The sequence below is a fragment of the Molossus molossus genome, unplaced genomic scaffold, assembly GCF_014108415.1.
Source record: "Molossus molossus isolate mMolMol1 unplaced genomic scaffold, mMolMol1.p scaffold_m16_p_7, whole genome shotgun sequence".
In the NCBI taxonomy this organism is placed as follows: Eukaryota; Metazoa; Chordata; class Mammalia; order Chiroptera; family Molossidae; genus Molossus; species Molossus molossus.
In genome coordinates this window covers 58,466,933-58,488,786 of record NW_023425401.1, presented here as the reverse complement: position 1 = coordinate 58,488,786, position 21,854 = coordinate 58,466,933, and the positions used below count along the sequence as shown (strand labels likewise).

At 39.5% G+C, this 21,854-nt stretch overlaps 1 protein-coding gene across 1 annotated transcript in view; it reads right to left on the bottom strand.

Moving 5' to 3' along the window:
- Positions 1-21,854, bottom strand: part of CDHR3 (cadherin related family member 3) — a 107,715-nt gene that overhangs the window by 57,543 nt on the left and 28,318 nt on the right. Inside the window, 2 exon segments of the mRNA XM_036246315.1 lie at positions 1,672-1,769; positions 5,042-5,207. Coding sequence (XP_036102208.1) covers positions 1,672-1,769; positions 5,042-5,207 — 264 coding nt within the window.

Genomic DNA, 21,854 nt, shown 5'->3' with positions numbered 1-21,854 from the left:
GTAACTGATATAACAAGTATGTTATTAATAAGTATGCATTTAAAGCCCTAGTGTTGCTCTTAGCACATAGTAGAGACCCATTAAGTATTTGCATATGTATTAACTTATTCCTGCAAATAGAATCTTAAATAAATGAATGGGTTGTATGAATCCCAAGAAGATTCATTTGATGTAATCCCAGAAAAGGCTGATATGGACTCCCCACAGTCAACTGAGGGCCCATGTTTTATAAACAATGAGAGTCTAGTGGCCATCTGCTAACAGAGGCTCTTACATACTCTGTAAACCAGGAAGAATCTCAGACTGAGATTTCAACCTCCTGCACTGGCTCCTGCTGTCTGAGCCCAATAGTTTACACTTTCAACCAATGAACTGAGACCTGCCCCACCCAATGAGGACCTTGCAACTATATCTTCATTTGTATATTTACTTTATAATCTGCACTGCTCCATACCAACCAATTGGAGTGCATGGTGTGAACCAAATAGAACTGTGCAATTTGGACTCCTCATTTACATAAAATTGAACCAATTGGGACCCAGGTTGGGAACTATTACCTGAATAAAATCCCCCTTTTTCTCTCTATTGCTTTTTGGATTTGTTAACAGTTGTTTTTGTTTTTTGACAGAAGGCTATCTTCTAATAGACTATCCCCTAGCTTAAGATGTATCCAATGATCTTAAACAGCTTTGTTTCAGACCCTATAGAGCACATTATATTGGTTCTGGAGTTTGTTCCCAAGGCTCTCTTCTTCCTCTCAGAAAAGATAGTCCCGAGGAAGCTGCAAATCATGCAGCAAACAGCAGAAACCACCTCCTGGTGTTACCAATTTCCTGAGTGTCATATTTCAAGTATTCTCTTCTCTGGAAGGCAGGGTTTGCCAGAGTATTGCCTGCTCCAAGGTTAGTCCACTGACATTATTCTCTCCCACCTCTGCTGCCCAGCTGGAGTGGGTGCACAAAACCACTCTGGTAGGCAGAGCTAGGAGTTCGAGTCATACATGCCCAAGTTAAGAAGCTTCTTTGCCTAAGATTTGATGGTTGCAAGAGCTCCACTGGCAGTCTCATCAAGGAAACTGATTAAAGAGAGAGAAGAGAGATCAGCTGTCTCAGACTGAACCATGAGGCAACTCTCCAGGACCCAATCTCCTGCTTTTCTCTATGGAATTCCTCCTTTTCTTTGGAATTCCTGGGACTCGCTTCTTTTTTTTTTTTTTTTTTTAACTTGACTTCAAGCAGCTTGGCTTCATCTCTGAAAAGGAAGTATTAATGACTTTGGGGTATACATTTTATGTTTATTTAAAAAATATTTCTAGAGTTTTATCACCTTAGAATTAAAAAATACTGAGCAATTTTAATATGCCAGGCATTGTGCTAAGTGGTTTTACATGTATTCTCTAATACTTATAACACCCCTACTGAGATAGGTGCTCTTATTTGACAGACAAAGATGCTGAAGCTCAGAGAGGTTAAGAACTTGTCCAAGATCACACAGAACTATGAATCCAATCTGGGGTGTCTGTCTCCAGAGCCCCCTTATCTGTTCCAACCTCCCCTGTCCTCTATGTTTTAGCAGTAGGCAGCATATGTCTCCCTTTGCCACTGCCCAAGCCCACCCTGCCGAGACGACAGGCTCTGGGTCAGCCCTCCCCAGTTTAACAAGGAAACTTACACTGAGGGGTGTATTTCGACTTGTGTCTTCTGGATCGAAGACCTCAACCTGGTAACTGAATCCAGGGTTTGCTTCTTCCACTATGTAGAGGTCTAGACCTACATCCATCTACATAGTGGAATAAAAAAAGTTTTATTAGATAAAGTAAATAAGAAATTCCAAAACCAGGGCAACCAAAGGAAGCCAAAGAAAACCAAACACAGCCAAGGAAATGAAACATAGTGGCACTGTGGGAAAGGGGGCAGCAACAATAAAGGCCATGAGTGAGACCATGGCCAACTTGCAGGAGTGGATCCTTCTATGGGAAGTAAGTATTAGGGTTGGCCAAACTGGTATCAAGTCTTCACGTGTTGCCTCCAATGAGAGAGGACCTGGGGTACTATTGTTTGGTGGGACAGAGAGAGGTGATAAGGGCAGAGAGTTGGAAAGTAACCATGGGCAGGAACCTCCAGGTGAGGCTGCTCCAAGTTTCAGAACCCCTTTAATGTGTAAATTTTACACATTAAACTGAGCTAAGGTCACTCCTTGAACTGCACTTAGCATCTCAGCAGAAGTGAGTCTCTGAAATCAGAAGCCTTATAATGGAACAGAGAAGAAATGGGATAAGGGGGTGAGAGGGCTGCAGTGAGAGGCTCAGAAAAGGAACCAAAAATTGATTTCATCTACTTCAGAGTTCCTGGTGGTCAGAGGTGGGGGGAGCAGCCAGTACCACTTGACACCACCAGCCCTGCCTGAGGGCCACCATGTTCTCTGCTGTGGCCTCTCTCTGAGAATCTCTCCATCCAAGAGATGACTGAGAAGGCTAACGTTAAGGCACTCTTTTTTAAGACACTGTGCTGAGGACTTAACATAGGGAGAGGCAAAAGTAGGTTTACAGTTGCAAGTACACAAAACACGGAGTTTATTCTTGTATTATTATTTATTAACTATTGTATTACATTCCATACAAACAAGCCTACTTTTGCCCCACCCTATATATTTTCTCCTCTAATCTTCATGACAGCCCTAGAAAGTAGGTATTACAATTTTCTCCACTTTATAAATAAGAAAACTGGCTCAGAGGAGTAATTGAGTTGTCTCTGCTAGTGAGTAATAGGACCAAAACTCAAACTCCAGCCATCTCACATCTGATTTCAGCTTTCATTCACTTTATTATTGCCCATGCTTTCATTCAAAAAGTGTTTACTGTGTTTTCACTGTATAGCAAACAGTGATCTACACATTAGGAATACAGCCGTTCACAAAACCCTACTCTCATGAGCTTGAATTCTAGTGGGAAGACATAGATAATAAAATAAATTAATAAAATGCGTGAAAATTACTGAACAATGTTGTGGAGATAAATCAGAGAAAGCAGTGTTGTGAGTTGGGTTACAATGTTAAATAGAGTAGTTATGGAAGGTTCACTGACATTTGAATAAAGATTCTTAAAGAAATGAGGAGGAGCCATAGAGATATAGAGGTAGAAGGGGCAGAGGAAACAGCAAATGTCAAGATGCTGAAGTAAGTCATGCCTGGGGTACTCATAGATTAGTGAGGGGGCCAGGACTGCTGAAGTGGAGGGAGTGAGGGGACATGTGGGAGACAACATGGTAGGTGGGGAGGATTGTATGGGCTTGCTAGATTTAGTGGGATCTTAAGGAGATTCTGGTTCCACTTTTGGGGGAGATGAGAATCTTTGTAGGGTTTTAAGCAGAGGAATGCCTTGATTTAACTCATATTTAACAGAATCTCTCTGGCTGCTATATGAAGAATCAACTGAAGGAAGCAAGGGCAGAGCAGTGAGTCCAGTAAGCAGGCCAGTGCAGTAATTCAGGCGAGACATGACTAGTGGTTTGCACCATGGAGGTAATGGTGGAGAGGCTAGGGACATTTTGGATTCTGTATAGATTCAGAAGATGACGACATTTCCTAATGGATTTGATGTTGGGTGTGAACGACAGAAAGAAGTCAAGGTTGACTTTGAAGTCTTGGTCCAAGAAACTGGAGTTGGCATTAATTAAAATGGGAAAGGCAAGAAAAGAAGCTTTGGGTGGGGATGATAGGGGTCAGGGGGTTGAAGTGGGAGTCAAGAGTTTGGTTTGGGAGCACATTAAGTTTGAGATTTCATATTCTGACATCAGTTCCAGTGTGGGCGATTTTTCCTATACCACCAAGAAATTCTCTGACATCAGCTGAGAATCCTACTCGATTCAAGTCCAGGTTGTCACCTATGCTTCTGACCCACCAGGTATAAATCTAAGGTTCCTGAAACACCCTCACTGAGTTTGATTAATTTGCTAGAGCAGCTCACAGAACCCAGGGAAGTATTTTACTTATTAAATCACTGCTTTATTATAAAAAGATATAACTCAGGACCAGCCAGATGGAAGAGATGTCCAGAGAACTTTCATGCTCTCTGGGCATGCCACTCTTCACCAACCTGGAAGTTTTTTGAACCCCTTTTGGGTTTTTGGAAGTTTCAGTAAATGGGCATTACTAATTAAATGATTGACCATTGGTGATTGAACTCAATTTCCACCTTCTCTCTGCTCTACAGTGGTGAGAGTGGGGCATGCGTGTTGAAGAAGACTGAAAATCCCAACCCTCCAATCACATGATTGACTCTGCTGGCCACTATTGCCAGGCTTAAGTAAACTAGAGGCAGTCCAAACATCACATCATGAACATATCAAAACATACCTTTACCACTCTCATCCCAGGAAATCCAAGAGTTTTAGGAGATTTGTGTCAAGAACAGGATGAAGATCAAATATCTATTTCTTATTATAAATCACAATATTACAGGTGTCTATTAGATATCCAAGTGGAAATGTTAGGCAAGATACTTGGATATTTGAGTGGAGTTCAGGGGAGAACCTGGTCTAAGAGGATAGACTTGGAGGTTGTCAGTAATGGGTAACATTCAAAGCCATAAGCCTGGGGGAGATTATACAGGAATCTACCCAATGCTCCCATCTCTTAAGTGTTGTCCCTAGTCGGTGGCACACTCCAGGTACACGCTGCTCTCAAGGGGTCAGCATCCTTGGGGAGAATGAACAAGTCAGTCAGTGACCAGTAGTACACAGTGATAAGCCTGGTGGGCTTGGCCCAGATTCCTTCAGAATGATCCACCTGAGGTCCTGAGCCTCCTTTTCCTCCCTAGGACTGGGAGAGGCTCAAGAGAAACCGTGGATGTGAAGGGCTTTGTAAATTACTGGACATTATTATTGGGAGCGTTGGGCTGGGCTATTTATTCCCTGCTCACTAAGCAGCAACCTTTTCCCGGGAAACAGCTGCTTGCTTATTTACTTTTCTGTTTTTCTCTGTCCCCCAGGGTCCTCCCTGATGCCACCATCTGGGCTGCGTGGCACACCCCTGCGTATCTTACCTTTTGCCAAGTTGCCTAGAAACTGAGGCGGCTCATTCACATCTGTTACCTGGACAGTTAGGATCTGTAGGTCAGTGACACCAACGCCATCCTTAACATAAATCTGCAAATCAAATATGTTAGGTCCTGTTTCAAAATCTAGTTGTTCCTTCCCAGTAGTGACAACCTAAAAGTAAATGCAGAATTCTTGGTAATCATATGAAAGAAGGTCTGCTTTGTGTGCATGATTTTGCAAACAGATATTACTAGGAAGAAAGCAAATAGCATCCTGGAAACCATCTTTCACTCGCTGTCAGAGGAACTGGTTGTTTGCCTTAGTCCTTCCAACATAAGCCCCATGACACTTCTTCACTAAAGGGGCTGCTGCGCATGCTGCTGCTTCTCATAAAACAGAAAAACATTCAGGAGACATTCTGGTTGCAATGACAGGAAATAGAAAACCCAAGAATTAAACCTATCACTACTTAGGGTAGGCTCCTAGAGGAGTTCCTTAGCAACCCTGAATATATTTGGATTTTCTAGTTTTTAAAAATGAGATGTTGCACTTTCCTGGGATTGCTGTTAAATTACATCTTGACTCATCACTCCATTCTAATTTTCCCAAGGCCACTTACAAGAATAAACAAAGAAAGAATGATACATCTTCAGAAATAAGGAATGATGTTTACTAACATGAACAGTTTTTTGGGTGTTTTTGCATGTGTGTGCCTTTCTACACGTTCTTCCACTGTCAGCAATTTGTTCTCTGAACTACAAGTGTTTTGGAGTTGTGGAAGGGACACCAGGAATCAGGGCCGGAGAGACATAGACAGAATCTAGACTGTTGCCATCAGGAACCCAGTGGTCCACGGTGGGAAGGGCCTGCTGAAGCTAACAGAGGCCAGTCTGTGAGCTCTTTTATCTATATGCACATCCCTGCCCGTGAGCTCCCAAAAAGTCCCCAAGCCCTTTGAGACATCAAGGACTAAACTTCATAACTGTCTTAATTATGTTAATAGAACTGTTTGGTTATTAATACAACTTGGGTCAGACAATGAGGCATTCAATACTCTGTAGTGAGGAGAGCAGTTAGCTCCAATCTCATTTCCACCACTGAACTTCTGTGTGACCTTGGGAAAGTCACTTCAAGAGCTAGGTCGGGGTACTATGGAAAATCAGAGGGAAGAAAATTCATAGCGAGCTGTGCTTAGTCAGGGAAGGCTTCATGGAAGAGACTGTGGGTCCTGTGTTTGACTTTGCAAGATCTGGATAGGTTAAGAGGAGCTACAGATGTGAATGAGTGTGTGCAGTGGAGGGAGAACATATGGAGAAGGGTTGAGAGGGGAAACGAGGTAGTCTTGTCTCCACCCAGGAGCCAGGTCAGCCTGCCATCCACACAAGTGAAGATGATCTGTGTCTGTGCTTCACATGTGGTAAATAAGAAGCAGCATAACATAGGGCTCTAGAGCATTGACTCTGGAGCCAGACTGACTAGCTTTAAAGCCCAGCTTTCCCATTATTTAACATTTCTTGCCTTAATTGTCCCATTTGTAAAACAGGAATAATAAGAGCATCTACTTTATACTATTGGTGTGGTGATTAAATGAGTTAATCCATGGAATATTTAGATCACTGTCTAGTACTGAGAAAACCCTCAGAAAATTCTGACTTTTATTATTGTTAGTCAAACTGCTTAGTGAATGTACGTCTACCAGAGCAACCTCTCTATCAGGACAGGCCACTCAGTTTCCTGATTTATGCCCTAGCTTCCTGCTAAACCTGTAGCCTTCTCCTGAATCCCAAGCTTGGGCAGATCCTTTACTACAATGTTACCTATGGACAACCCCTTTCCCTTGGGAACTAGCTCTAACTCTCCAGAGGAAGGAACTAGAACAGTGAAAAACAGGTCCAAAAATGTTATATCTTGGAACCAAAGGAAATGGATTGCTGTCAACACAGATGAAAAGTTGTTTTTGTTGTTACCAGCATTTATTAAGTGTCTGTGCCAGGTTCTTGCCAAGCCATTTTGTAGAGTATTTTAATTAATTGTCACAACAACCACAGGTTGGTAGAACTTCCCCTTATTTCACATACAAGGAGACTAGAACAGGAACGGGAAGGAACGCCAAAGGCCCCAACTGCGAGTGGGGAGCCTTGATTTGGTTGCAGGCATCTGGCTGGAGTTTTGGTGAAAGACTAAATTTGATTTTAGGTATTAATCTGAGGTCTTTCTGGACAAGGCTGAGCATATTTACAGGGTCCTCAGTAGATGAGGACAGAGAGGAGTCAGGCTCAGAGATGGGCAAATGGAACAGAGGCAGGCATGGCCTCTGTGTGACCTCAGAGAACTCCAGTCTTTGTACCTGCCTGAGCCTGAAGTCATGCCTCCCTGGCTTCTCAAGGCTATCCCTGTTGCTACAGCTCCAGGAGAAAACCCCCTGACCAATGATTAACCACCCAAGCTGAATGCGGCTCTGACATCACTCTTGCTGGGCAATAGTGAGCAAGTGCAATGTGGAGGCTATGAGCAAGGGTTCCTGGGGCCAGTCTGCCTGACCTCAAATCTCAAGTTAGTCACCAATTAGCTATTTGAACTTGGGCAAGTTGTTCAACCTTTCTATGCCTCAGTTTCCCCACCTTTAACATGCACATAATAATAGTACACAACTTTTAGTATTGGTAGGAGGATTAAATGAATGAATTCACAAAATGTTCAGGAGAATTCCTGGCATATAGTAAACACTCCATAAATGTGAGTTATCATTATCATTAATATTATTAATCCTCCCCTCCCACCCCACCTTCACCAGAAGTCTCAGCAGCTGGCATGATTCAGAGGTTACCCTCAGCAAGGCCTAAACAACTGAGTCCTTAGGTCAACATTGACCAGACCTCTAAGCCAAAGACTCAAAAACCTCATTGCGAGACTCATCATCCTACAGTGTCAAGGCTGCCTAAGTAGGAGCTAGGTTCTGCCACAGAGATGGCAGTGACAAGAGCAGGAGTGGCTCTTATGAGCAGTTTGGGTTAGAGAATAGGATTTTCCTGGAGGTGATGTTTGACGATACTGGGTAGTTTCCAGGGAAAAGCAATCAATCCTTTTTTTTCCCCATTACTGTAGACATTCAATATTATTTTATATTAGCTTCAGGTTTACAGCATAATGGTTAGACATTTATACAATTTACAAAGGGATCCCCTAATACGTTTAGTACCCGACCTGGCACCATAAACAGTTACTACAATTTTTTTTTACAATATTATTGACTATACTCCCTATGCTATACGTACTTTAGATCCCAGTGACTTATTTCACTTAACATAATGCCCTTTAGGTCTATCCATTATGTTAGAAATGGTTGTCAGAATGGTAAGATTTCATTCTATTTTATGGCTAAGTAATATTCCGTTGCAGATATTTACCACTATTTTTTTTTATCCAATCATCTGCTGATAGACACATCAGTTGCTTACATATCTTGGCTATTGTAAATAATGCTGCAATGAACATAGGGATGCATGTATCTTTCAAATCAGTGTTTTGGATTTCTTTAGATAAATACCAGAACTGAAATTGCTGGGTCAAAAGGTAGTTCTATTTTAATTTTTTGAGGAGCCTCCATACTATTTTCCATAACTGCACCAATTTGAATTCCACCAACTGTGCACAAGGGTTCCCTTTTCTATTGATTTATTGATAATAATCATTCTGACAGGTGAGTGGTGGTATCTCATTGTGGTTCTATAATTAGTAATGTTGAGCATCTTTTCATATGCCCATTGCCTTTTCTGTATGTTCTCTTCAGAGAAGTGTCCATTCAGGTCCTCTGCCCGTTTTTAAATTATTTGTTTGGTTGGGTTATTTTGGCAATAAGCTGTATGAGTTCTTTATAAATTTTGGATATTAATCCCTTATCAGATGTATCATTGCTGAATATCTTCTCCCCTTTGGCAGGCTGTTTTTCCATTTGGTGTATGGTTTTCTTGCTGGACAAGAACTTTTTAGTTTGATGTAGTCCCATTTGTTTATTTTTTCTTTTCTCTCACTTGCCCAAGAAGATATATCAGAAAAAAAAATATTACTAAGAGCAACATCAAAGAGTTTAGTGCCTATGCTTTCTTCTAGGAGTTTTATTATTTTAGGTCTTATACTTAAGTGTTTAATCCATTTTCAGCTTATTCTTATATATCGTATAAGAAAATGGTCTAGTGTTATTTTTGTATGTATCTGTCCAATTTCCCCAACACCAGTTATTAAAGAGACTGTCTTTACCCCATTGTATTTTCTTGCCTCCTTTGTCTTGGATTAATTGACATATAGGTGTGAGTTTATTTCTGGACTCTGTTCTATGACATTAATCTATCTGTTTTTATGCCAGTACCATTTCGTTTTAATTACTATAGCCTTATACTATAGTTTTATATCAGGTAGAGTGATACTCCTACTCTATTCTTTCTCAAGATTGCTGTGGCTATGGAGGTCTTTTGCGGTTTCATATAAATTTTAGTAATACTTGTTCTGTGAAATTAGTGCTGTAAAAATATCATTGGTATTTTGATAGGAATTGCATTAAATCTATAGATTTGGGGGGAGAGTATAGACATTTTAATGATGCTAATTCTTCTTATCCATGAGAACAGTATATGCTTCTATTTAATTCTATCTTTATCAATTTCTTTTTTCAGTGTCTTATAATTTTCCAAGTATAGGTCTTTTACCTCCTTGGTTAAATTTATTCCTTGATATATTTTTGATGCAATTGTAAATGGGATTGTTTTCTTAATTTCACTTTCTGATAGTTTCTTATTGGTGTATAAAAATGCAATCTATTTCTGAAAATTAATTTTGCATCCTGCTACTTTACTGAATTCATTTATCAGTTCTAATAGTTTTTTTGGTGGAATCCTTAGGGTTCCCTATATATAGTATCATGTGATCTGCAAATAATAACAGTTTTACTTTGTCCTTTCCAATTTGAATACATTTTATTTCTTCTTCTTGTCTGCTTACTGTGCCTAGGACTTCCAATACTGTGTTAAATAAAAGTGATGAAAGTGGACATCCTTTCCTTGTTTTTGATCTTAAGGAAAAGACTTATTACTTTTAACCGGTGAGTGTGATGTCAGCAATGGCTTTTATCATCTTGCATGGCTTTTATTATGTTGAGATAAAATCCCTCTATTTCTACTTTGCTGAGAGTTTTTATCATAAATGGGTGCTGGATTTTGTTGAATGCTTTTTCTACATCTATTGATATGATCATGCAACTTTATTCTTTATTTTGTTCATGTGATGTATCATATTTATTGATTTGTAATATTGTACCAGCCTTGCATCCTCAGAACAAATCCCAGTTGGTCATGATGTAGGATCTTATTAATGTATTGCTGGATCTGATTTGCTAATATTTTGTTGTGGATTTTTGCATCAATGTTCATCAGGGATATGGCATATAATTTTCTTTCTTTGTAGTGTCTTTATCTGGTTTGGAAATTAGGGTAATGCTGACCTTGTAAAATGAATTTGGGAATTTACCCTCCTCTTGAATTTTTTAGAATTATTTCAGAAGGATAAGTGTTAGTTCTTCTTTGAATTAATGTTAAAATTCACCTGTGAAGCCATCTGGTCCAGGACTTTAGTTAATTGGAAATTTTTTTATTACTGCTTCAATTTCATTAGTTGTAATAGGTCTGTTCAAATTTTCTGTTTCTTCTTGATTCAGTTATAGAGAGTGTATGTTTCTAGAAATTAACCCATTTTATCTAGATTGTCCAATTTGTTGGCATATAGTTGTTTATAATATTTATATAATCCTTTGTATTTCTGTGCTGTCGGTTGTTACTTCTCCCCTTTCATTTTTGATTTTATTTATTGGGGTTCTCTCTCATTTTAGAAAAAATATTATTGATTGATTTTAAGGAGGGGGGAGAGGGAGAAAGAGATCAATTTGTTCTTCCACTTATTTATGCATTTATTGGTTACTCCTTGAATGTGCCCTGACCAAAGATCGAACATACAATCTTGGTGTATCATGGCATAGCTCTAATCAACTGAGCTATCCAACCAGAGGTCTAATTTTTTAAATTTTATTGATTTATTTGTTTTTATTGTTGAGAATATTACTGATGTCCCCCATTTTCCCCCACTGTGGCCCTCCACCTGATTCCCACCCCATACCAGGCCTTTACCATACCATCATCTGTGTCAATGGACTATGCATACATGCATAAAAATTATTTGGTTATTCACTGTCCACCTCCCCTCTCCCTCCCCTCTGAGATCTGTCAGCCTGTGTCATGTTTCCATGACTCTGAACCTATTTTGTTCATCAGTTTATTCTGTTCATTAGATTCCACATATAAACGAGATCATGTGATACTTGTCTTCCTCTGACTGGCTTTTTTCACTTAGCATAATACTCTCCAGGTCCTTCCATGCTGCCTCAAAGGATTACAGATCCTTCTTTTTAAGAACTGTATAGTATTCCATTGTGTAATGTAATGTAACATATTTTAAAAATATGTTTTTATTGATTTTTTTAGAGAAAGAGATAGAAACATCTATGTGAGAAAGAAACACTGATCGGCTGCCTCCTGCACACCCCCTACTGGGGATCAAGCCTGAAACCTGGGCATGTGCCCTGACTGGGAATCAAACCAGGACCTCTCAGTTCATGGGACAACTCTCAGTCCACTGAGCCACACTGGCTGGGCTGTACCATAGCTTTTTTATTCACTCATCTACTGATGGGCACTTAGGTTGATTCTAGACCTTAGCTATTGTAAATAGTGCTGCTATGAACATAGAGGTGCATATATTCTTTCTGGTTGGTGTTTCAGGATTCTTAGGATATATTTCTAGAAGTAGGGTCACTGGGTCTAATGGCAATTAGATTTTTAATTTTTTGAAGAAATTCCATACTGTTTCCCATAGTGGCTGCACCACTGTGCATTCCTACCAGCAGTGTACTAGGGTTCCCTTTACTTCACATCCTCACAGCACTTATGTTTGTTGATTTTTTGATGGTAGCCAATCTGGCAGGTGTAAGGTGGAACCTCATTGTCATTTTAATTTACACTTCTCTGATGATTAATGACTTTGAGCACCTTTTCACATGTCTCTTGGCTATCTGTACATCCTCTTTGGAGAAGTGTCTATTTAGGTTCTGTGCTCATTACTTAACTGGATTGTTTTTCTTTCTGGTGTTGAGTTGTATGAGTTCTTATATTTTTGGAAATCAACCCCTTATCAGATGTATCATTGGCAAATATGTTCTCTCATACAATAGGTTCCCTTTGAATTTTGAGGATGGTTTATTTTGCTGTGAAGAAGCTTTTTAGTTTGATGTAGTCCCATTAGTTTATTGTTTTCCTTTGTTTCTCTTGCCTTAGGCTATGTATCAGTGAAAATTCTACTACATGAGATGTCTGAAATTTTGCTGCCTATGTTTTCTTCTAAGATTATTATTATTTTATGACTTAAAATTAAGCCTTTTATCCATTTTGAGTTTATTCCTGTGTATGGTATAAGTTGGTAGTCTAGTTTCATTTTATTTTCTTTATTGATTTTTAGAGAGAGAGGAAGAGAGAAGGAGAGAGAGTTAGAAACATTGATGAGAGAAAACATTGACTGGCTGCCTCCTGCATGCCCCACTGGGGATTTGGCCCACAATCTGGGCAGGTGCCCTGACTGGGAATCAAACTGGCAACCTCTTGGTGCATGGGTCAATGCTCAACCACTGAACCACACCAGCTGGACTAGTTTCATTTTTTGCATGTACCTGTACAATTTTCCCAACATCATTTATTGAAGACACTGTCTTTACTCCACTATATGCTCTTGCCTCCTTTGTCAAATATTAATTAACATTTTGGGTTGGGTCAATTTCTGGGTTCATGTTCTGTTCCACTGATCTATATGCCTGTTCTTGTGCCAATATCAACTGTTTTGATTACAATAGCTTTGTACCATAATTTGATATCTGGTATTGTGACTCCTCCAACTTTGTTCTTCTTTCTCAGGATTGTTGTATTCTGGGTCTTTTTTTTATTCCATTTAAATTTTTGGATTATTTGTTCTAGATCTGTGAATTACGCTGGTGGTATTTTAATAAGGGTTCATTGAATCTACAGATTGCTTTGGGTAGTATGGACAATTTTAATGATGTTAATTACTCTAATCCATGAACACGAAATATGCTTCCACTTGTTTTTTTATTATTCTCTATTTCTTTTCTCAATGTCCTATAGTGTTCCAAGTACAGGTTTTGTTTTGTTTTTTTAAAAAAATTTTTTTTTGCCTTTATTGAATTTTAGAGTGAGAGGAAGTAAGAGGGAGAGATAGAGAAACATCAATGAGAAAGAACATCGACTAGCTACCTCCTGCATGCCCCCCCTGGGGATTGGGCCCACAACCTGGGCATGTGTCCTGATCAGGAATTGAACCGGCAACCTCTTGATGCATGGGTCGATGCTCAACCACTGAGCCACACTGGCCAGACAACAGGTCTTTTTTTTATATCCTTGGTTAAGTTTATTTCTAGGTATCTTATTTTTTGTTGTTGCAATGATAAAAGGGATTGTTTTTTAAGTTTCATTTTCAGAGAGATCATTATTGGTATATAAAAATGTCATTGTGCCCTGGCCGGTTTGGCTCAGCGGTTAGAGCGTCCACCTGTGGTCCGGAGAGACCCGGGTTCGGTTCCCGCTAAGGGCGCATACCTTGGTTGCAGTTTGTCCCCGGCCCTGGTTGGTTGTGCGGGTGGCAGCCACTCGATGTGTCCCTTTCACATCGATGTTTCCCTCTCTCTCTCTCTTCCTCTCTCTCCCTCCCACTCTGTCTGTACAAAAAATGGAAAAATGTCCTCGGATGAGGATTAAAAAAAAAAAATGTCATTGATTTCTGCATATTATTTTTGTATTCTGCTACTTTGCCAAACTCATTACTTAACTCTAGTAGTTTCTGGTGGATTCTGTAGAGTTTTCTAGGTACAATATCCTGTCATCTGTGAATAATGACAGTTTTACTTCCTTCTTTCCAATTTAGATGCCCTTTATTTTTCTTCTTGTCTGATGGCTGTGGCTACGACTTTCAGTACTATGTTGAATGAGAGTGGTGAAAGCAGACATCCCTGTTTTGTTCCTGTTCTTAAGGGAATCACTTTTAGTTTTTGCCCATTGAGTATGATGTTGGCTTTATGTTATTGGATACAGCCTTAATTATTTTGAGGTATGATTCCTTTGTTTTCACTTGTTGAGAGGTTTTTTTAATCAAAAATTTGTGCTGGATTTTATCAAATGCTCTTTCTGCATCTATTGACGTGGCCATGTCATTTTGTTAATGTGATGTATTGTATTGTATTGTATTGTATTGTATTGTATTGTTTTTTTAATCTCTATGTCATTTATTTGTGTTCTGATCTTTATTGTTTCCTCCCTTTTACTTACACTGGGTTGTTCTCATTGGTTTTTTTCCTATTCATTTAGTTGTAGGGTCAGATAGCTTATTAGAGATTTTTCTTGTTTCTTGAGGTAAGCCTGTAATGCTATAAACTTCCCTCTTAGGACTCTTTGCTGTGTTCCATAAATTTTGAGTTGTTGTGTGTTGATTTTTGTTTGTTTCTAGGAAATTTTTTTACTTCTCCTTGGATTTTATTGGTAACCCATTCATTGTTTATTTAGCCTCCATGTGTTTGAATGTGTTTTATTGTAGTTGATTTCTAATTTTATGCCCCTGTGATCCAAAAAGATGCTCGATGTGATTTCAAACTTCTTGAACTTGTAGACACTTATTTTGTGTCCTAATATGTGGTATATCTTTGAGAATGTCCTGTATGCATTTGAGAAGAATATATATTCTGCAGCTTTGGGATGAAATATTCTGTAAATGTCAATTAAATCCATCTGATCTAGTATGTCATTTAAGGTTGCTGCTTTTTTGTTTGTTTGTTTGTTTGTTTGTTCCTCTGGAAGATCTATTGAGTGGTGTCAGTGGAGTGTTAGAAGTCTCCTTTTACTGTTTTGCTGTTGATCTCTCCCTTAAAGTCCTCCTGAAGTTTTTTAAAATATATATTTAGGTGCTCCTATATTGGGTCCATATATGTTTACCAACATTATATTCTCTTGTTGGATCAATCCTGTTGGTATTATGTAGTGGCCTTCATTGTCTCTTCTTATGGCCTTTGCTTTGAAGTCTATTTTATCAGACATAAATATTGCTACCCCTGCACTTTTTTTGTTTCCATTTGTGTGGAAAACATTTTTTCATCCCTTTACTTTGATCCTGTGTGACTCTTTTGTTCTGAGGTGTGTCTCTTGTAGACAGCATATATATGGGTCATGTTTTTTATGTCCATTTAGCTATCTTATGTCTTTTGATTGGAGCATTTAATCTATTTACATTTAAGGTTATTATTGATAGGTACTTATTTATTGTCATTATTATTCTTTTATTATCTTTGTTGTTGAAAGTATTACAGATGTCCCCCTCCCTTTTTTCCCCTCATTGAGCCCCTCCTTCCACCCCCTCCTAATTTCCCAAAACTTTTGTTTGTGTCCATTGGTTATACATATATGCATATAAGTTATTTGGTTTATCTCTTCCCAAGCCCCCCAACTCCCTTTCCTCTGAGGTTTGTCAGTCTGTTCCCTACTTCCATATCTTTGGATCAATTTTAATAGGGATTGCATTGGCACTTATTTTGTTCATGATAGTCTATAAATAAGTGAGATCATGTGATACTAATCTTTCTCTGATTGGCATATTTCACTCAGCATAATACTCTTCAGGTTCCTCCATGATGTCTCAAAGGGTAAGAGATCTTTCTTTCTTAGAGCTGCATAGTATTCCATTGTGTAAATGTATCACTGCTTTTTAATCCACTCATATACTGATGGACACGGGTTGTTTTCAGATCTTAGCTATTTTAAACAGTGTTGCTATGAACATAGAGGTATGTATATTCTTTCTGATTGGTGTTCCGGCTCCTTAGGATATATTCCTAGAAGTGGAGTCACTGGGTCAAATGGCAATTCCATTTCTAATATTTGAGGAAACACCATTTTGTTTTTCATAGTAGATGCAGCAGTCTGCATTTCCATCAGCAATGTACTAGAGTACACTTTTCTCCACATCCTTACTAGCACTTATAGTTTGAAGATTTGTTGATGGAAGCCATTCTAACAGGGGTGAGGTTAATTTGCATATCTCTGATGATTAGTAATGTTGAGCATTTTTTCATATGTCTCTTGGCCATTTTTATGTCTTCTTTGGAAAAATGTCTATTCAGGTCCTCTGCCCAATTTTTTATTGGATTGTTTGTCTTCCTTTTGTAAAGTTGTATCAGTACTTTATTCATTTTGGATATTAACCCCTTATCTGATGTATCATTGGCCAATATGTTCCCCGAGAGAATGGTTTCCTTTTCATTTTGATGCTGGTTTCTTTTGCTGTGCAGAAGCTTTTTAGTTTGATGTAGTCCCATTTATTAATTTTTTTCTTTTGTTTCTTTTGCCCTAGGTGGTTCATCAATAAAAGTTCTGCTACTTGTAATGTCTAAGATTTTGCTGCCTACATTTACTTCTAATATTATTATGGTGTCACGGCTTACTATTAAGTCTTCTATCCATTTTGAGTTCATTCCTGTATATGATATAAGTTGGTGGCCTAGTTTAATTTTTTTGCATGTAGCTGTTGAATTTTCCCAACACCATTTATTGAAGAGACTGTCTTTTCTCCATTGTATGTTCTTGCCTGTTTTGTCAAATATTAACTGACTATAATGTCTTGGGTCGGTTTCTGGGTTCTCTCTTCTGTTCCATTGATCTATATCCTGTTCTTGTGCCAGTACCAGGCTATTTTGATTATGATGGCTTTGTGGTATAACTTAATATCTGGTATTGTGATCCCTCCCACTTTGTACTTCTTTTACAAGATCGCTAGGGCTATTCTGGGTCTTTTTTGGTTCCACATGAACTTTTAAAATATTTGTTACAGATCTGTGAAATATGTTGTTGGTACTTTAATAGGGATTGCATTGGCATTTTAATTATGATGTGCTTTGGCATGGGCCTCTTTGGGTTCTTCTTGCTTGGGGCTCTCTGTGCTTCCTGAACTTGTATGTTGTTTTTGTTCCTTCATCAAGTTAGAAAAGTTTTCCACCACTATTTCTTCAAATAGATGCTCTAACCCTTCCTCACTTTCTTCTTCTGGTACTCCTATGATGTGGATGTTGTTACATTTCATATTGGACCACAACTCTTAAACTCTTTTCCTGTTTTTTCAATTTTTTCTTTTTGATTCTCTAATTGAGTGATTTTTTTCTACCCTGTTTCTAGTTTGTTGATCCAATCCTTGACTTCCTCTTATCTGCTGGTTATTCCTTCCAATGTGTTCTTTATTTCTGGTATATTCTTCATTTATGCTTGGTTATTTTTCATTTCCAATTGGTTGATTTTTATTGTTTTTATATCTTTATTCATCCTTATAATCATTACTTTGAACTCTATATCTGATAACCTGCTTATCTCCATTTGAGTTAGCCCTTCTTCTGGATAATTCTCTTGTTTTTTCATTTGGAACTTGTTTCTTTGTTTCACCATTTTGGTTGTCTCAGCAGGGTTTCGAACCTGCCAAAATCTCCCTGTGGATATCATTGTTCTGCAGGTTGTGGCTCTCTCTGCTGAGTTTAGGTGTGTATTAAAGGGACCAAGTTGAACACCAATGTCTGGTTTTACTCTCCCAGGTAGAGCTGTAGGGCAGGCAAAAATTCAAGTATCTCAGAAGCTCTGCCTACAGGCTGACTGTTAGTTTCAGTCACCTAATGAGTCTCAGGTTTTAGCCCCCAGCTGAATGAAAACTTCCCCAGGTGGGCAGGGTAAGATGACTTTTAGCAGGTAAGGCAATTGCTTCCCTCCACCCCCCACCCCGGGTTAAAGCTCCCTTGAGAGGAAAACTCTGCCTGAAGAAAATGGTTTCTGCAGAGTGGGTTAATGACTAAGCACAGGGTCTCAGGAAGCCACCCTCACAGCTCTGACCTCAGAGCCTTGAAACCCAATGACTGTGAGCCAGGCCCAAGGCTCAAAGTGCCCAGAGACTCATCTCTTCCTGCAGGCTGGATGATAGTCTCTGACAGTTAAGGAGCTTAAGGTTGCAGTTCTGTGCTAGCCACTGACTTCTCCCAGCCAGTAAAGTTAAATGGGTGGGGCAATTGCATCTCCCCTGTGCTATAGCTGCTTTGATGGGAAAACTCTGCCTGTGAAAAATGGTTTCTACAGCATAGGTTAATGGCTCAGTCTAGGGAACCAGACCTCAGCCTTAACAGCTTGGTCCCCAGATCCACAAAACCAAACAACTGAGAGCCATGCTCAAGGCTCAAAGCATTCAGAGATTCTTCTCTGCCTACTGGCTGGCTGGTGGTCTCTAACAGTTAATGAGCCTCAGGTTGTGCTTCTCCCAGCTGAGTGGGATCAAATTCCAAAGGTTGGGATAGTTGCTTTCCCCCTGGGCTAAAGCCTCTCTGATGGGACAAGACTGCCTGAGAAAAATGATTTCTGTAGTGTTGGGAAACGAATCAGCATAGGTCTCATGATGGCCTCCTTCCCAGCTCTCTCCCCAGTGCCATGAACCCCTGATTCCTCTCCTGCAGTTCCAGTCCACCCTCACTCTGCGGAGCCCAAGGTGAGTGGCTGTAGCTGTAATTTAGTGTGCTGGCCATTCAGGCGGGTGCTTATGTTTCCAGAATTTCTCCCTGCTGGGCAGAAACTCTGCTCTGGTGTTTTCCACAGCTAGGTGTTATGTGGGCAACTTTCCCTGTTCTGCCATTCTGTGCTGGGGAGCTAGCTGGCTTGGGGTTTAAACCACACACTTCTCATAGCTAAGATAGCCCTCAGCTGCTGCCTGTGAAAGCCTAGACAGCCCTCTCACTCCTGTGCAACTCCTACCAGTCTTAATTTGGACTCTTTTATATCCAAATGTGTACATGTACCACAGCTTTTTTATCCACGCATCTCCTGATGGACACTTGGGTGGTTATAAGAGTTCTCTCCAGCTACTCTTCAATTGGTTATTACAGATTACTTTTGTTTATTTTAGTTGTAATTCCAGTTTGATCCTGGGAGATGGTCAGTGTAGCTTCCATTCATTCTGCTGCTATTTTCTATATATAACCATTATTATTCTTTTTTTAAATAAAAAATTTATTAATTTTATTTAATATTTTTCTATTTTTATTAATTTGTTTTTGTTACAGATGTTTCTCCTTTTTTCCCCATTGACAGCCTCCTCCACTTCCCCTCCTGCCCCATCCCCAGCTTTGTTGTCTATGTCCATTGGTTATGCATACATGCATATAAGTTCTGTGGTTTATCTCTTCCCTCCCAACACACCTTCTTCTGAGGCTTGTCAGTCTATACCCTACCTCTATGTCTCTGGGTCAATTTGTTCATCAGTTTGTTTAGTTCACTATATTCCACAAATAAGTGATACTATGTGATATTTCTTTCTCTGGTTGGCCTGTTTTGCTTAGGATAATACACTCTAGTCCCTCCATGTCGTCTCAAAGGATAAGAGACCTTTCTTTATTACAGCTGCATAATATTCCATCAGGTACATGTACCACAGCCTTTTTATCCACGCATCTCCTGATGGACACTTGGGTCATCTCCAGATCTTAGCTATTGTAAATAGAGCTTCTATGAACATAGGGGTACATATATTCTTTCTGATTGGTGTTTCAGGCTGCTTAGGGTATATTCCTAGAGGTGGGATCACTGGGTCAAATGGAAGTTCAATTTTTAACTTTTTGAGATAATATCATACTGTTTTCCATAGTGGCTGCACCAGTCTGCATTTCCACCAGCAGTGTACTAGAGTCCCCTTTTCTCCACACACTCGCCAACACTTGTTGTTTGATGATTTGTTGATGGCAGCCATTCTGACAGGTGTGAGGTGATACCTCATAGTTGCTTTAATTTGCATCTCTCTGATGATTAGTGACCTAGAGCATTTTTTCATGTGTCTCTTGGCCATTTGTATGTCCTGTTTGGAGAGGCGTCTATTTAGGTCCTCTGCCCATTATTTAATTGGGTTCTTTGTCTTCCTTTTGTTGAGTTGTATGAGCACTCTCTATCTATTGGAAATTAACCCCTTATGTGATGCATTATTGGCAATTATGGTCTCTCATATAGTGTGTTCCCTTTCCATTTTGATGATTGTTTCTTTTTCAGTGCAGAAGCTTTTTAGTTTGATGTAGTCCCATGTGTTCATTTTTTCCTTTGTTTCTCTTGCCTTAGGTTTTGTATCAGTGAAAATTCTGCTGTGTATGATGTCTGAAATTTTGTTGCCTATATTTTCTTCTAGAATTGTTATGGATTCATGAGTCACATTTAAGTTTTTTATACATTTTTAGTTTATTTTTCTGTATGGTGTATGTTGATGGTCTAGATTTATTTTTTTGCATGTAGCTATCCAATTTTCCCAACACCATTTATTAAAGAGGCTGTCTTTACTCCACTGTATGCTCATGCCCCTTTGTCAAATATTAATTGAGCATATTGCCTTGGGTTCTTTTTGGGTTATCTGTTCTGTTCCACTGGTCTATATGCCTGTTCTTGTGCCAGGACCAGGCGTTTTGATTACAGTGGCTTTGTAGTATAACCTGAAATCTGGTATTGTGATCCCTCCTACTTTGTTCTTCTTTTTCAAGATTACTGTGGCTATTCGGGATTTTGGTGGTTTTTTTTTTTTTTTTTTTGGTTCCATATGAACTTTTGAAGTATTTGTTCTAGTTCTGTGAAGTATGTCGTTGGTATTTTGATGGGGATTGCATTGAATCTATAGATTGCTTTGGGTAGTATGGACATTTTAATGATGTTAATTATTCCAATCCATGAACAAGGTATGTGCTTCCACTTTTTTATATCTTCCTCTATTTCTTTTTTCAATGACCTGTAGTTTTCTGTAAATAGGTCCTTTATTTCTTTGGTTAAGTTTATTCCTAGGTATCTTAATTTTTTTTTGCCACAATGGTAAATGGGATTATTTTCTTAGTTTCTCTTTCTGTGAGTTCATCATTGGTATATAAGAATGCCGTTGATCAGGGGAAAAGCAACAGGAAAGCAGCTTGCGAGGACCATATAACCAGGGACACTGACTCGATCCTGGTAGGATTGCAAAGGTGCAAGATGAGGGCTGGGAGCCAGGGGGCAGCTCGGCAGTGGCCTTAGCTGTGAGCAGAACCCTCAGGCTAAACTCCCAAGCAGCTCCACAGTGCAGAGCCAGGACAGAGGCTAAAACAGTCACAGCCAGTCACCTTGGGCTCCGGCAGAGAGATGGCAGACTGGACTGGAACTGTGTGGGAACACTTGGGATTTGGAGGGTGCTCAGAGCTTTTGCTGAGTTGCAGCCACACACGACAATGGCCATATTGCTCCTTCCCAGGGCACTATGGAGAGGTATCAGCCCCTCCAAAGGAGATTCAACCTCACCCTGTGGGCCATTGAAATGAAAATTGAGGATTCCTAACAACCAGCGTCTGACCCACACTCAGGAAACCTCCTTATGCTGAGCACCTGAGGGAGTTTTTCAATCAAATGAAAACCCAAACTCTAGCCTCCAGGCAAAAAGATAGAGGATAACAGTAACATTCCTGGGCTAGCAACTCTAACCAGGAAAGTAAGACTTGACAGTGGTGTTTAATGAGGGTCCTCCCTCACTCATTTAAACCCAGGAGAGGGAGCCACAAACAGCAGAACACGAATACCCACAGGGAACACTTGGGAGGCTACAAAGCCCACTGTGATAGCCAAAATAGTGAAACACAGAAACAAAAGCCAA